Source organism: Patagioenas fasciata, chromosome Z (assembly GCF_037038585.1).
Source record: "Patagioenas fasciata isolate bPatFas1 chromosome Z, bPatFas1.hap1, whole genome shotgun sequence".
Classification (NCBI taxonomy): domain Eukaryota; kingdom Metazoa; phylum Chordata; class Aves; order Columbiformes; family Columbidae; genus Patagioenas; species Patagioenas fasciata.
In genome coordinates this window covers 73,551,049-73,566,043 of record NC_092560.1, presented here as the reverse complement: position 1 = coordinate 73,566,043, position 14,995 = coordinate 73,551,049, and the positions used below count along the sequence as shown (strand labels likewise).

Here is a 14,995-nt window from a genome sequence, read left to right as displayed (position 1 = left end):
TAGGTTATTCTTGTCTCACATACACTTCAACATAATAAGATGAAGTGTTAGGCCCATTCCTGGAATGGAATAGATTTTAACATTTCTTTAGGATTTTATGGTCTGAAGCTTTGACAGCAGTTGTTATGAGAGGTCATCTCTCACATGGGCAGCTCTTACCTAATTTCAGTAATGGCAACAGTGTACATGAGGATAATTGAATTTATTCCATTTCAGATATGATTGTTCTGGAAGGAATGTGATACCTCAGTTCTATCGTGGCTGTCATGTGTTCAAGGTCTTTGTCGTTACAGCAGATGTGATGTAGATGAAGCTCCAAATAAATGATAGACAAATGGGTTTACTGCCATTTTACGTGGCACACTAACACCTAGAACCAGTGAGGACAGGAGTCTTCGACGTGGTTTTCCTGTGCTCTGTGCTCTTTGGTTATGGTTCTGGTGATTGCTATTTTGTGTTTAAAACTGTTTTTTAAAAAAATGGAGTTAAGTCAGAATGACTATGTCCATTGACAAGCAAAACCATGCTGATGCCGTTTCAAAACAGGAATAGACAAAGTTTAGAGGAACAGTATCATCCTTATCTGTTTCTTTCAGACCTTTCTCCAATCTTTTTTAACCACACTCTCCACCTGTCTGTTTCTCTAAAATTCTTTGCATCTGGCTCACAAAAGACCTTTCCTTGAGGACTTGATTACTTTCCCTTTCCCTCAGAGCTATTGCCGACACAAGTGAAAAGCTCCATAGTTAATACATCTGCAAGCTACAAAGTATAATTTTCATTAAGGCACTTACCCTGTCTCAAGGTGAACACAGCTCTGAACACATGACTCTTCGCTCTCTGCAATAAAAACCCACTTCTGTAGAAGAGTAGTTTCTCTTACATTTACCAAGTTATAAGAAGAGCATCAAAGTAATTATCGTGAAGTAGATATTGTTAGTATCACAGTACGTTTGGGATTGGAAGGGACCTCAAAACATCACCCAGTCCAATCCCCCTGCCGGAGCAGGAACATGTAGATGAGGTCACGCAGGAACATGTCCAGGTGGGTTTTGAGTGTCTCCAGGGAAGGAGACTCCACAACCCCCCTGGGCAGCCTTTTCCAGTGTCTGTCACCCTCACTGAGAAGAAGTTTCTTCTCAAATTTAAGTGGAACCTCTTGTGTTCCAGCTTGATCCCATTACCCCTTGTCCTATCATTGTTTGGCACCGAGAAGAGCCTGGATCCATCCTCATGGCACTCACCTTTTATATGCTTATAGACATTAATAAGGTCCCCCCTTAGCATCCTCTTCTCCAAACTAAAGAGACCCAGCTCCCTCAGCCTTTCTTCATAACGGAGATGCTCCACTCCCTTAATCATCTTTGTTGCCCTGCGCTGGACTCTCTCCAGCAGTTCCCTGTCCTTCTTGAACTGAGGGGCCCAGAACTGGACACAATACTCCAGATGGGGTCTCACCAGGGCGGAGTAGAGGGGAAGGAGAACCTCTCTCGATCTCCTAACCACCCCCCCTGTAAAACACCCCAGGATGCCATTGGCCTTCCTGGCCACAAGGGCACTGTGCTGGCTCATGGTCATCCTGCTGTCCACCAGGACCAACAGGTCTCTTTCCCCTACACTGATTTCTAATAGGTCATTCCCCAGCCTATACTGGAACCTGGCGTTGTTCCTGCCCAGATGCAGGACTCTACACTTTCCCTTGTTAAATTTCATCAGGTTATTCCCCACCCAACTCTCCAGCCTGTCCAGGTCCCGCTGGATGGCGGCACAGCCTTCTGGCGTGTCAGCCGCTCCTCCCAGCTTACTGTCATCAGCAAACTTGCTGACAGCACACTCAATTCCCTCGTCTCAATCATTAATGAATATGTTGAATAATACAGGCCCCAGTACTGACCCCTGAGGCACTCCACTAGATACTGGCCTCCAACGAGACTCCGCACCATTGACTACCACTCTCTGGCTTCTCTCCTTAAGCCAGTTTGCAATCCACCTCACTACTCTATTGCCCAGACCACAGCACCTCAACCTAGCAACTAGGATGCTATGGGAGACTGTGTCAAACGCTTTGCTGAAGTCAAGGTAGACCACATCCACCGCTCTGCCATCATCCATCCACCTTGTTACATTCTCATAAAAGGCTATGAGGTTGGTCAAGCAGGACTAACCATAGACAGGTTAACCATTTATTTTACCTGACAGTTATACGATTTTGTGCCTATGACCTTCCTTAGTAGCTGTTATCTAGCACAAAGCAATACATTTTCTTAGGAAAAACATGATTTTGCACAGCCTTCTCAAAAAAAGACTATTGCTAAAATGTTGCCTGAAAACCCTAATGTTGTTTGAAGAAAGATATTGGCACATTCAAGAGAAATGGAAAAACCGGCAAATACTGATAAAATAAGTGGGATGCAACTGAGGGCAGCTTCTTTAGATAGGCAGAATGTCCAGCATGAATGCCCAAATAAAATCAGTAGTAAAGTTCCCATATGTTTCAAAGGGGTCAGAATTTCACTCCAAGGCCTAAGAAGAGTGTCTTTGAATAAGACATAATTCATTGTAAGTAAAACAGATAGGAGCTAAATAGAGGCAAATGCATTTGAATATATATATGTATCAAATTGATATACGCATCTTAATACGTTTTATTTTCATAAGATATTCAGACAATCTTTACATAATACATAGAAATATACAGGAAAACTTCCTCACACCTTTTCATTTGTCTGTAATCCCTGTGGAAGATTACCTATGCATCAAGGTGCTTGCAGTTAGGGCTTTTGATTTTTTCTTTTGGGGTGTGTCCTATAGGATGGGCCAAGACTTCAAGCGTTTTCCAAATGTAAATACATTAATTGCACTTGTGGTCCTGCTATCTTACAGTTCACACAGCCAAACTTGTGGTACTGTAAACATGACAATTTTTCCTACAAATACAGACTGTTCTGAAGTTGAGGCAGACATGGATAAATATGCAATTTCAGCTCTGAAGTATTTTCCCCAGAATATTGCAGAACTTTAAAACTGTAAATGACATCTTAAAATAAACAAACATAGATGTATAGTATTAGTTAAGTTTGATTTTGCTTAGTAGCAGCTTGACATAGAATAGGGGAATTATTTTGTGTAGATATTACAGTCTTCCCATGAATGCTAGATTGTTAAATTAATTAGTGTTATAATGGATTAGTTTACTTCTTACTGTTTTCCTGAAGGTGTTTTAAAGTGCCATACATCTTGCTGCAGTAACTGAAATGTTTGAAAGTAAGTATGCTTTTTAAGTGCTTGAGTAATTGATTAACTAAAAATGACAAAGTAGGCCCATGTATCCACATTGTCTGTCTGTCTGCTTGTCTGGCTGTCTTTCTGGAGTACGTCATCTGGTACACCTCGTGTTCTGACACCTCGTGTAACACGAGACTTATCAAACAGTTCTGCTTTTAATTTTTTCTGTCAGTGATTCTTTATTTTGTAGTCTGTGACAAATCATGAGCTTAATAACTAGGCAGTCTTTTAAAAGCCCAAATCTTGTTTATTGTTTTTAGGCAAACAGGGGGAGAGAAAACAAGGTATGTTTAACAATGGTCTGTCTACATTCTGTTTCATCACTGCAAGTAACCTTTGGCCAGACTTTTTCAGCCATACCTAGACGAGCAGGTGTTTTATTAATTTGAAAAGTTTTCATCCCTTAGCTTTAATTCAGATAGCTCTCCTTTGTCCTTGCTGGGTGGCAGGTTTCTGTCCTTCTGGACCAAGCCACTCCTGTAAGTTCAGTAGAAGGTCAATCCAGAAGCCACTGGCTGTCCCCTTGTCCAATAAATCCATCAGGTGTCAACCACAGAGAGTTACCTTGTGCCATTACTTCTTTCTTGTGTGTTTTTATTCTAATATTAGTAATATTAGAATAAATACTCCAGGAACCAAAGTAGAATATTGTCGGTTATAATGGACTAGCTCTACAGCTATCTTCTTTCTCCTCTGTCTTTTGTCCACTCTTCTGTTTTATTTGCTGTGCTTTCTCCATCCCTTCCTGTAAAGTTAGTTTTAGGAGCAAGCAGTAAAACTCTTCTACTTATTCAGCCACACTGATATAATTTATTTTTCGTCCTCCAGGTAATGTAATAAAGTTCGAATTAACTCAGCTTGTGTCTTCAGGTAACAGGCAAGTAAATATTGTTCCACATGTTAGTTAATTTGAGATGGGAAAGGACATTAGTTGGTGCCATGCCCCCCAGTTTTCTCTCTTATAAATTTCAGGACCTCCTCCAACACTACTTCATTCCACTCCACCACTTCTCATTTATTCTTGGGTACGCACTTGCGGAGAAAAAAATCCCTCTTCTGACTAAACTCATTGAATGATTTGTTAGGATTGCTCATATTGCTTTAGTTTCTTTACCCTGATTTTCCTGTTTCTAGTAGCCTAGTTTGCTAGTAGCATTCAAATAGAACACGAATAAAACTGTAGAGTTCATCGTGGCAGACAGTACTGTTGGTCTTCTGCAGACTCCATATTGTGTGTTTTATAAGACGGGAAAAAAGGCAAATGGACACTGGGTGGCAGATGAGTGCTGTTGTTAAAGGTCACTGACTGTTGAGCTTTTATATGTATTATAGGGCTGCAGGCAATTTGTTAAAATTGCTTATTGTTCTATTATGGCAAATTCTAAATATAATTCATGTTCTCTGTGTAAAAAAATTGCTTGTACATTTTATATTAACTTTTCAAAATGCTTAGCTTCAGATATTAACTTTTCCCTTCTTTGCTTTTTACTTGTAAGGGTTGCTGATTTAATAAAGGGTTATTTGGGATGTCATTCTAGGTTCAAAAATATTCACTGATAGTGGAAGAAGGAGATGGAAAGACTCAAATCAATCTGTTGTTACCTCTGCATAAAAGCCTAAACAAGGCAAAAAAAAAAAATCTGATCTGTGTTAGTCCAGAGACGGCTCGTGTTCTCGTATGATTCCTTTCATGCAAGGTTTGAGGGTGTCACGCTCTCATATATTAATATCTAGGTGCAGTATATAATGCCTGCTTGTCCCCTGGGCAGAGCAGATTTTCGCTGTGCGTGTTAGGACAGAGAAGACTCCTCAGTGTTAACCTTAAGAGGCATGAGACTGTTTTCAAAAGTGCTAAAGAGTAATAGTCTCTTCAGCATATTCTGGCCCTTTAGAATCCCTGTTCTTTATTCTGTATAGTACCTACATGCCTTTCACGACTCTGCAGAAATATGCAGCTTAGAGATTTTGCTTGCTTTTTAGGCAGTGGTAGATGTTTTCCTCTTTCAACTGCCTGAATTAAAAAAAATATTCAGAAAAACTAAGTATATGCCTCATGAGAGGAAGCAGTGCCTGCCTGGGTCCTTACCACACCAGAAGCCAGACCTCATATGGCAAAAGTAACTATCTGCTTTCTTTTTGTAGAGCCAAAAACTGAGAAAGAGTTTTTTTCCTGGTGATTGTAAAGCTGAGATCCATTAGAAAGACAGTCCTTGCAAGCAGTGCGACTAGAAAAGATGAAACTTAGAATAAGATCAAAGTGCAACTATCATTATTAACTTTTTTGGGAAATTTTCTTCCTTGTGCCGTGTTTTTTCTAGAAATCACCAAATTGCAGGGTTTGTTTTTAGTCTGATTAGAAGTGTGCACGTGTCCTTCCCCTGCAAAGACGGAACCTAACCAAGTAAAGGCAGTAGCAGCTTTTATAGCGTAGTATCCATTGTGGGCGGCTGGTAGGAGCTTATGAAAATATCTCTTATCTCTGGATGTGCTACCTGTACACAGCAGTGCTCACTGATTCTTCATCTACTCAGAACACAGTTAACGAAGTTCTGAAGCAAGAGAAGAACTAGAGACCAGTGTGGTGTGGAGCGTGAGAAGATTTTGTTCCAGTAACACAGAACAGTTTGTGTCCCCTATCCAAGTATGTAGAGTCCCAAGCACTTTGTCATGGTAACCTGAAATGGTTTGCTTCTTCGCATCTGAATACATAGAGTCCCAAGAACATTTTGTGTCGTTGTGATGGTAACCCAGGATAGTTCACTTTCCTCCTCATCTGCACCCATCTTTGCACAGGCACCAATGTGATGGCCAGCTTCAGAACTCAGAATTCGGACAACAGCACCCGCGTTACAGCAAGGTTGCTAGTGAGCAAAACAGAACATTGCATTATATATGTGCTATGTTAATCAGAAAAAGTTTTGTTATACACCCCTCTGGTCCTTTCCGTTGAGCTTCACCCCCAAGCAGGGTCCCACTGTGTCAGCTCCCTGTTTGATTAGCATTGGTGTACCGGGGCTCACGCTGTGGTAACAACGCACTTTCATTAAAGCCAAAGCTTTCACTTGCTGTATGTTGTGCCTCATCCCTGAGGGATTTGCACCTGCTTTTTGCTTGTAACACGTGGATACTTATGCTCTGAGTTAGCAGGACACTGATCTCATACTGTGTGGCGGGATGGCCAAATGACCTGATGTTTGTTTACTACATGCTGGCTCTCTGGAGGGAATATGTTTCAAAAGTAATGGTGCCTGTCTTTCAACACCTTTTTATGATGACATGTTTGCTGAACAAGCACTGAAATCTTATAATCGCCTATCAACCTTTTTTATTCTATTCATGAAGGCAGCTGTTTAGAATAATTGTTTGCCCAGTGAGATGACTCCTGGTCATACTGAAAGTGCTGAGAAATCAACTGGACCAATATTTAGCATGCTGTGTATAAACACGTGTATTATGTATACATCCTCTGTCATAGCTTTGGACATTGTCTGCACTGTGACTAGGTAGTCTGCCTTCAAGCCTTGCAGTCATCTTCACCCCCAAAATATTTCAGGGCACTTGTCACAGTTGGAAAGTTAATGACACATCAAACTCCAGTGCTGCTCTACTAAGCCAAATCTTTCAAAACTAATAAAAATGTAAAAAATTTTCCTCCCTTTTGGCACTTCATTTCATGTTCAGAAGACAAAGTAATCAGGTGCCACATAGTCAGAGCACTGGAAATAAAGTGGGTGAGCCATTTGCTGGAGAAGCAGTTGCTCTCTCAGTCAGTCAGGGGAAAAAAAAAAAAAATCTGATGTTGCTGTGTTATTTCTTCTGTACAAATACAGAATCAAATGGTTTGGGTTTGCTCTTTTTCTGTGGTGTTTGCCGTGACCTTCAAGAATTCAAGCTGAAAGGTTCCCTGACACGGAGAAGGACAATATACTAAAAAGGGACATCTGTCTTAAACATTTCCAGTGTCAGGTAGTTCTAAATCATGCGGAATGTGTGCCATACCTGTACCACTAGTGACCAACCACTGCCTATTACTGACAGCATCTTTATGCATGGGAGATGCAGCATTCTGCAAGGACATTCATAATTTATAGAGTTTTCATTGCACACCTATTAATAAAAATTCCATGTAATGACCCTGACAACTATGTATTTGTGAATGGTTTTTTTTGTTCTTTCAGTAGGGGATGACTTTGCATTTTATGGAGAGAATGCACAAGACTTTCTGTTCCCAGAGCAGAAGCTGACTTCTGCATATCCTGGTGTGAGCGGAGAATTACTGATGAAAACTACTCATTTCCCAGTGAGTTGCCTAAAACTGGTACTTATCATATGTGTTTGACAAGGAAGGAATTCACATACTTAGGAGCAACGTAGTGAGGACTGGAGTTTGACTGTCCTTTTGGTCCTCTTGAGCAGAGGGAGATGCTCATGTGCTCTTTTGAATACGGAAGTGCCTCAGAGAATGCCTTGGGTAGGTGCTTTCCTAACAAATCTGTTAGACAGACAGTAAGAATAAACTCTCTGCATAGGCAGGTTAGAAGCCTTAATAACAAAAATTTATGTTCAGCTACGTGTTTCCACGCACAGAGTGTGTGAAAAAGCCAGGCACTTGGACGATTTTTCAAGTTTCTTTGTACAATTGCCTTTGAGGATGTCAGCTTTCTGTCCATTTTCTTTCTCTCAGGTCTTGTTTTTTCACTCTGCCTTTTCTCACTCATCTCTTGGGGGTCTTTCATTTTCATATATTTGTAAATCTTTCCAGTGCCAGTTCTTGCCAGGGATCGTTGTTTCCTTAAGCAGCAGTAGCAGCCTAAAATGCTTACGTTTTCATCTGTTTCACTGCATTATGGATTGGATTATGCAGCAGAAGCAATAAAACTGACTTTGATTTTATTGATGAGTCCATAGCAGCTTAGAATAGCTTTGAACAAAGAGCAGCATCCTCCCTGCAGACTCAATTTTGCATTGATTCATTCAGAAAGCTCTTGTAATTACTCTGCAACCTAGGAATGCCATTATTTCACATGATAATCTGCGGGCTTGTGCATAAATTGCAGGTATAGAAAATACTAGATTTCAGAAAAAGTATCTAAGTGTTAGAAAGCTCTCCTCCATACAAGAATACTTTCTATACATTTAGAACAGCAATTTAGAAATATATGGTCTGGTTAACGAAATGCTGGATTGTATGATAGGTAGACAGTGATGAGACTACAGTAGGAAATCCAAAGGCAGTCAAGAGGGACTTCAGGGCCTTAGGATGACAGGTTGAGGGATGAGGAGCACAAGTAGTGTTTTCCTGCAGTTGCAGGGTACAATGAGAAAGATACTGAAGACTCACCAGATCAATACCTGGCTGCAGGATTAGTGTCATAGAATCATAGAATGTCCTGAATGTCATGAGCAGAATTTCAGGTTCTTTGGTCATAGGTTGGTGTACATGACACCTGGCCTGCTGGCAACAGATGGAACGCACCCGTCTCAAAGAGGGTAAAGGATCCTTGGACAGGAGTTAGCAGAGCTCATAAGAAGGGCTTTAAACTAGATTTGAAGGGGGAAGGGGAGAAAACCAGGTGTGACAGAGGCAAAGCCAAGCGTGGCATGTGAGCATTTGGGGGACAGGGTGCTACCGAGCGCGTTCAGTCAGCTGTCTCAGTAGAGGCAGGGGATGGAGAGTCATGTGGTAGCAAAGACACAAGGGTTATAGATGTGTTAGAAACCACAGAAGCACCTGAAAATGATCACAAAGGAATTGGGGCTTCTTACTGTGAAAAGGTGGCAGGACCAGTAGCCCAGCTGCACTGCAGCTATATAAATGCATCTATACAAATGCATCTATACAAATGCATGGAACGTGGGCAACAAACGGCACAAGCTGGAAACCATAGTGCAGCAGAAAAACTAGCACGTAGTTCCAATCTGTGGATGACTCCCACAGCTGGAGTGCTGCATTGGTGGCTATAAACTCCTCAGAAGGGACAGGCGAGGAAGGAGAGGAGGCGGGGTAGCCCTGTATGTTAGGGAGTGTTTCGATTGTCTGGAGCTTGACAAGGGAAATGATAGCTTGACAGGTGTTTGTGGGTAAGAATCAGGGGAAAAGTCAACAAGACAGATAATCCTGGTGGATGTGTGTTACAGACCACCCTACCAGGATGAAAAGGCAGGCAAAATATTCTGCTGGTAGCCACGTGAGGTATCCCAGTCACCAGCCCTTGTTCTCCTGGGGGACTTCAGCCTACCAAATGTCTGCTGGAAATACAACACAGCAGAGAGGAAACAGTCTAGGAGGCTCCTGGAGTGTATGTAAGACAACTTCCTGACACAGCTGGTCGGTGAGACAGCCAGGGAAGGTGCCCCACTGGACCTGTTGTTTGTGAACAGAGAAGGACTCGTGGGTAATGTGTTGGTTGGAGGTGGTCTTTCACATAGTGCTCGTGAAATTATGGAGTTTTCTGTTCTTGGAGAAGTAAGGAGGATTGTCAGCAGAACTGCTACCTTGGACTTCCAAAGGGCAGACTTTGACCTGTTTGTGAGGCTGGCTGGCAGAGTCCCTTGGGAGGCAGTCCCAAAGAACAAAGGAGTCCAGGAAGGCTGGTCGCTCTTCAAGAAGGAAATATTAGAGGCTCAGGAGCAGGCTGTCCCTGTGTGCCGAAAGATGAGCCGGTGAGTAAGAAGACCAGCCTGGCTGAAGGGAGAGCTTTGGCTGGAATTTGGGAATAAAAGGAGAATATATGACTTTGGAAGAAGGGACAGGCTACTCAAGAAGATTGCAAGGATGCCGTGAAGTTATGCATGAAGAAAATTAGAAGGGCCAAAGGCCAACTAGAGCTGAGCCTTGCTGCTGCTGTGAAGGGAAACAAACACGCTTCTATAAATACATCAGCAACAAAGGAAAGGCTCTAGAGAGTCTTCATCCGCTGGTGGATATGGGGAGCAACAGTGACAGAAGATGAGGGAAAGGCTGAGGTACTAAATGCCTTCTTTGCCTCAGTGTTTAACAGTCAGACCAGTTGTCCTCTAGGTACCCGGCCCCATGAGCCAGAAGACAGGGATGAGCAGAACGAAGCCCAAATAATCCAACAGGAAATGGTTAGTGACCTGCTGCACCACTTGGACACACACAAGTAGATGGGGCCAGATGGGATTCACCCAAGGGTGCTGAGGGTGCTGGTGGAGGTGCTCACCAAGCCACATTCCCATCAGCAGTCCTGGCTGACTGGGGAGGTCCCAGCTGACTGGAAGTTGGCAGGGAATGCAGGAAGAAGAGAGGGCTGGAGGAAAGGATGAGGTAGGGAAGCATGGGCGTACAGGGAAGAGAGTGTTGAATGCAGTGGAAAACAGAACAAATCTAGAGGGCAGTAATGCAACAGGAGCTGGGGCTAAAGGAGACGGTGCAAGAGCTGCCCTGGGAATCTAAAACCTAAAGACAATGGCAGGAAGAAATAAGTAGCCTGAAGGCAAAGAGGGAGTAAAGAGAAATTCCTGGTGTGTGTCCCTGTTTGGAGATTTGATGTGGAGGGATGAAGGGATCATCATGATTTTATACGGTGGTCTTTGTAAGATGTGAGGAATGAGGCCTGAGAAATAACGCAGCCAAGGGGATCAAACGATGTCACTCGAGAGTGGAACGGAGATGTGACTGCTGCATCTCTTTCAACGGGTGAAATGCCAGCATGGATCTCAGCTGGGAGAAAATGGACGAGAGGGTGTGAAATTCCCTCACCTCAGCATGGGCCAAGCAGCGCTTTGCTTCTGACACTGTTAACATCACAGGTCGAGGGCCACTGCTGCTGACCTGACTGCGTCCCCTGGTTACCTGCCGTGTGGGCATGTCAGGATTTTTTACCATCTCACTGCCATCCTACCCTTGATCCATACGTGCGCTCGTGTAGCTGTTGGTTGCCACTTTCCTCCCTGACGCGGCTGGCCAAGTCCAGGGATGCTCTGTTGCTATGGAGTGCAGCAGAACAGAGGCGAGAAGGGATGTTTTGGATTTCCATTTGTGAATGAGCACAGCAGTAATGTCCGTAGCATCAGAAGCAAACATATAGATGTAAATAGCACTGCGTACCTCAGAAATAAAGGACTAAACAGCTGCGTCCATATGCACCCACTGTCATTGACAAGAGAACTGGTGAATCGCTCTATTTGTTCTCTTTTTCTGGTTACAGTAATAACAGTTATTTCAACAGCACATCACTTTTCCCTGCAGTCCACCCATCTCTTTCCCTCCTGTCGTCCAGAAAGGCTACTGCAACCTTCTGCTGTTCAGCATTGGCTTACAGAAGGCTATTTCAATCTGTCCCTGGTTCTTATCACAATGACAAATCTAAGCCTGAGTTATTTATTTCACAGTCAAGGGAGGGGCTATAAGTCCAAGTCATGGATGCTTCCTTCCACCCTCTGCTGGACAGGCTGTGAGTGGGAATTGCCCACCTCAGAAGGCAGAAATGACAGAATTCCTGCTCTTACTCTCAGATTTTGGATTGTAGCACAGCCCAAACAAGAAGACTGTGATGATTAATAACCTCGTAGGAGTTCAGTGGTAAGAGATCTTGGCATGACTCAGGCTTTCAGGACCAGACCCTCCATTTCGCTGCCGCAATTTCCCTTTGTTTTGCTAACTGGTGGCATCTGTATGTGGTTTGGAGTTACAACAACAGTACAAGTCTCGCTGAGTCTTGCATTTGCCTGAAGGAACCACTGTAAGGAAAGAAGGGGAATGTATGACCAAGGATGAATGAATCAGTGTTGCTCTGTGCAAGAGGTGGAAATCAAATGAACGTTTCCTTTTGCTTTCTGGTTCTAGCGACTGTGTTATTTCATAAATTCGGCAGTTGCTGTAAGGAGGCACATGGCTCACAGCTCCCTAATTAGTTTCAAGTTTGAAAGTGTGTTCAGGGATATAGGGCCAGATGCTTTGGCTGGAGAAATTTACATCTCTAAACCCCGACCGCTCAGATGATATTTCCCACTCTTTTCTCTGTGTTTAGCTGATATTTCTACTAAATTTGCCCGTAGTGTTGTGGCCCACTGTGTGTCTCAGCACCTGGAATGGCATTTGTTAATCTGTTTATACTTAAACTGTAGCAGTGGGAAAATTCAATATCCAGTCATAAGCTTGTTTAGCAGGAGTTTGAGACTGAGAGGAAGTGGAAAGCTGTAAAACAGTGATTACTGCTAGAGATACTCAACTGTCACCCTCAGCTGGAAGCCCCATCTTTTTCCCCAAGCAATGACACAGGGCAATTCTCTTAAGAATGCAAGAGTTTATATTCACTCTCAGCTATGAAGCAGAGGAGGGAGAGAAATAAAAGCTATGGAACTTCTATCAGAAAGTGCTATGCATGAAAAACAGCCAGCAGAAGGAATGGTTTATTCGTGAGCATTATAGCAGCTGCTCTTGTCCTGTCCCCCTACAGTCTCTGACCTCAAACACCGAAGAACGAAATTCTTGATAAAATCAAACAGTGGGGGTTCTTCAGTTTTGTTTTGTTTTCTCACCAGCACTGATGTTTTCTAACAAGGAAGCCCATTTTTTGCAGTGGACCTAAGTAGACGAATACTCTGTGTAGTTAATGGATTTGGGTTGTCTGCTGTCTTCTGACTCTCAGCATCCCTTTGGAATGTTGACCGCAACTTACCTAAGTACAGAAAACCCTTTTCTGATTATAAAATATTTGTAATACCAAAGAATCTGGTTAAATTCACTGAAGATGTTCCACCAGTCAGAGACTGTTTTCGTCACGAACTTTACAGGGCAGCAGGGGTCCAGTGCATTTCCTTGGGCATTTCTTTGGCTGCGTCTTGTTAGAATAAGGTTCCATAATGGGGCATCCAACTCTGGAGAAGGCACCAAGGGACAAAGAACAGTGTCTGTTGCCCTGAACTAGTGCAAATCTTTTGGAAACAAGTGAGAGGTTTCCTTTGGACCAGATACTTTTATCAGTTCCCTTGCAGATGAGCAATGAATGAACTTGAGGTGTTTTTGCCGGAGAGCTTCTAAGAATGGAATTTGTGACGTGCTTGAATGAAGGTCTGTGTATCTGAGCTGTTCCCTGTACGACAGCTCACAGGAGTGAAGCAGTTGTTAGCAGAAAGGTAAAGCAGCCTGAGCCTCAGCCTGTAGATAGCCTGAATTGATTCCAGATCCAGAAAGTTTATAAATGCACTACAGTATCAGCAAGAGGGACTGCAGTGACAATAGTGTAAGCAACCCTGTTTCCTCATTCTGGAGCTGCAGGTGATTTTGGCCGCCACCTCTTTCATGGCTTTAGCCATCCAGTCACTTAAGCTCAGTCTCCAAGCTCAGGGTTCTAAAAGGACGTATGAAATTCACCAGTTTCTCTCTCTCAGTGTTGAGTTTGTGCATGAAAACGATTTTAAAAGCTTGCAAATAACTTGTTCTCCATAAAAAACAGAGGGTGGGTGTCTCCCTCATTTGTGTATCTTTGGCAGCATGAAAGATAGCCTCTGCATTGGAATTACTTGCAGCTTTTCTGATTAGACTTTCAAGGAGGGCAGGTGTTATCTAATAAACTTCAGTGCAAAATGATGGAATTGGAGCATCTTGCTCTCTGGGACTTTCTCAGAAGTTGTGCTCCTTCTCGGCTCTTCTTCAGCTCTGTCCTACCAACGGAGTGAGTAAAACTGGTAGAATATAGTGATACCAGCAGGTGGACATGTTCACAGTACAACTAGTAAGACTATGATTAGCACTTGATGAAGAGTAAGATGCTGTGTGCACAAATGCAGGCACGTCACAAGAAGAGCCAGAGACCAAGAATGCATTTGCAAAGAGCAAGTTTTATTTTAGTTACCTCTTTACTAGGTGACGTCCAAATAGGCACCTAAGCTCCCAGACAGAGGTAACACAAGCAGGGACGCAGGTGCTGGTGAGTTCAGCCCTGGTTAGAAGATCACTGGGTCTGCTGCGTTCACCTGTATTTCAAGGCTTCAGGCAGGCACAGCCTCCCGCTCTTTCTCACAAGAAAGCAGGAATCTGAGGCATAGAGATGAGATCTTTAAGGCACAGTGACTAAAGACATCTTTCCCAAATGCCAGCAGATTCATACCATGGGCTTTGGGTCAGTTTTTTCTTAATCATGCTTGATTTTGAACTTCTTGTTGATGTTTAACTTCTGTGAGTAACAAGTGACCAAATGCCACCCCTGTGCAGTGATCTTCCCTATAGGTGAGCTGTCTGCAGGCAAGTGAAAGCGGTCTGGAGCATTTCCCCACCCAGATGAGGTTACACAGGAAGGTGTCCAGGCGGGTTTGAATGTCTCCAGAGAAGCAGACTCCACAACCCCCCTGGGCAGCCGGTTCCAGTGTCTGTCACCCTCACTGTGAAGAAGTTCTTTGTCAAATTTAAGTGGAACCTCTTGTGTTCCAGTTTGTACCCATTACCCCTTGTCCCACTATTGGTTGTCATCAAGAAGAGCCTGGCTCCATCCTCGTGACACTCACCCTTGATATATTTGTAAGACTCTACACCTGCCCTTGTTATATTTCACTAAATCTTTCCCTGCCCAACTCTCCAGCCTGTCCAGGTCTGTGGATGGCAGCACAGCCTTGTGGTCCATAGACAAAAGGCTTTTATTTTTGCAACTTGACACAACTGGCAAATGACTTGGTGGCAGAAGGATTTATGATATTTAGGCTCAATTGGTAAACACATAGAGGTTGCAGCACGTGTGGTTCTGTCAGT

At 43.2% G+C, this 14,995-nt stretch overlaps 1 protein-coding gene across 1 annotated transcript in view; it reads right to left on the bottom strand.

Annotated features, from left to right (window-relative positions):
• Window positions 1-370: 370 nt before the first annotated feature.
• Window positions 371-14,995, bottom strand: part of LOC139826566 (uncharacterized) — an 18,045-nt gene continuing 3,420 nt past the window's right edge. Inside the window, exon 3 of the mRNA XM_071802707.1 lies at window positions 371-464. Within this exon, the coding sequence (XP_071658808.1) occupies window positions 371-464 (94 nt within the window). The remainder of the gene's footprint in view (window positions 465-14,995) is intronic.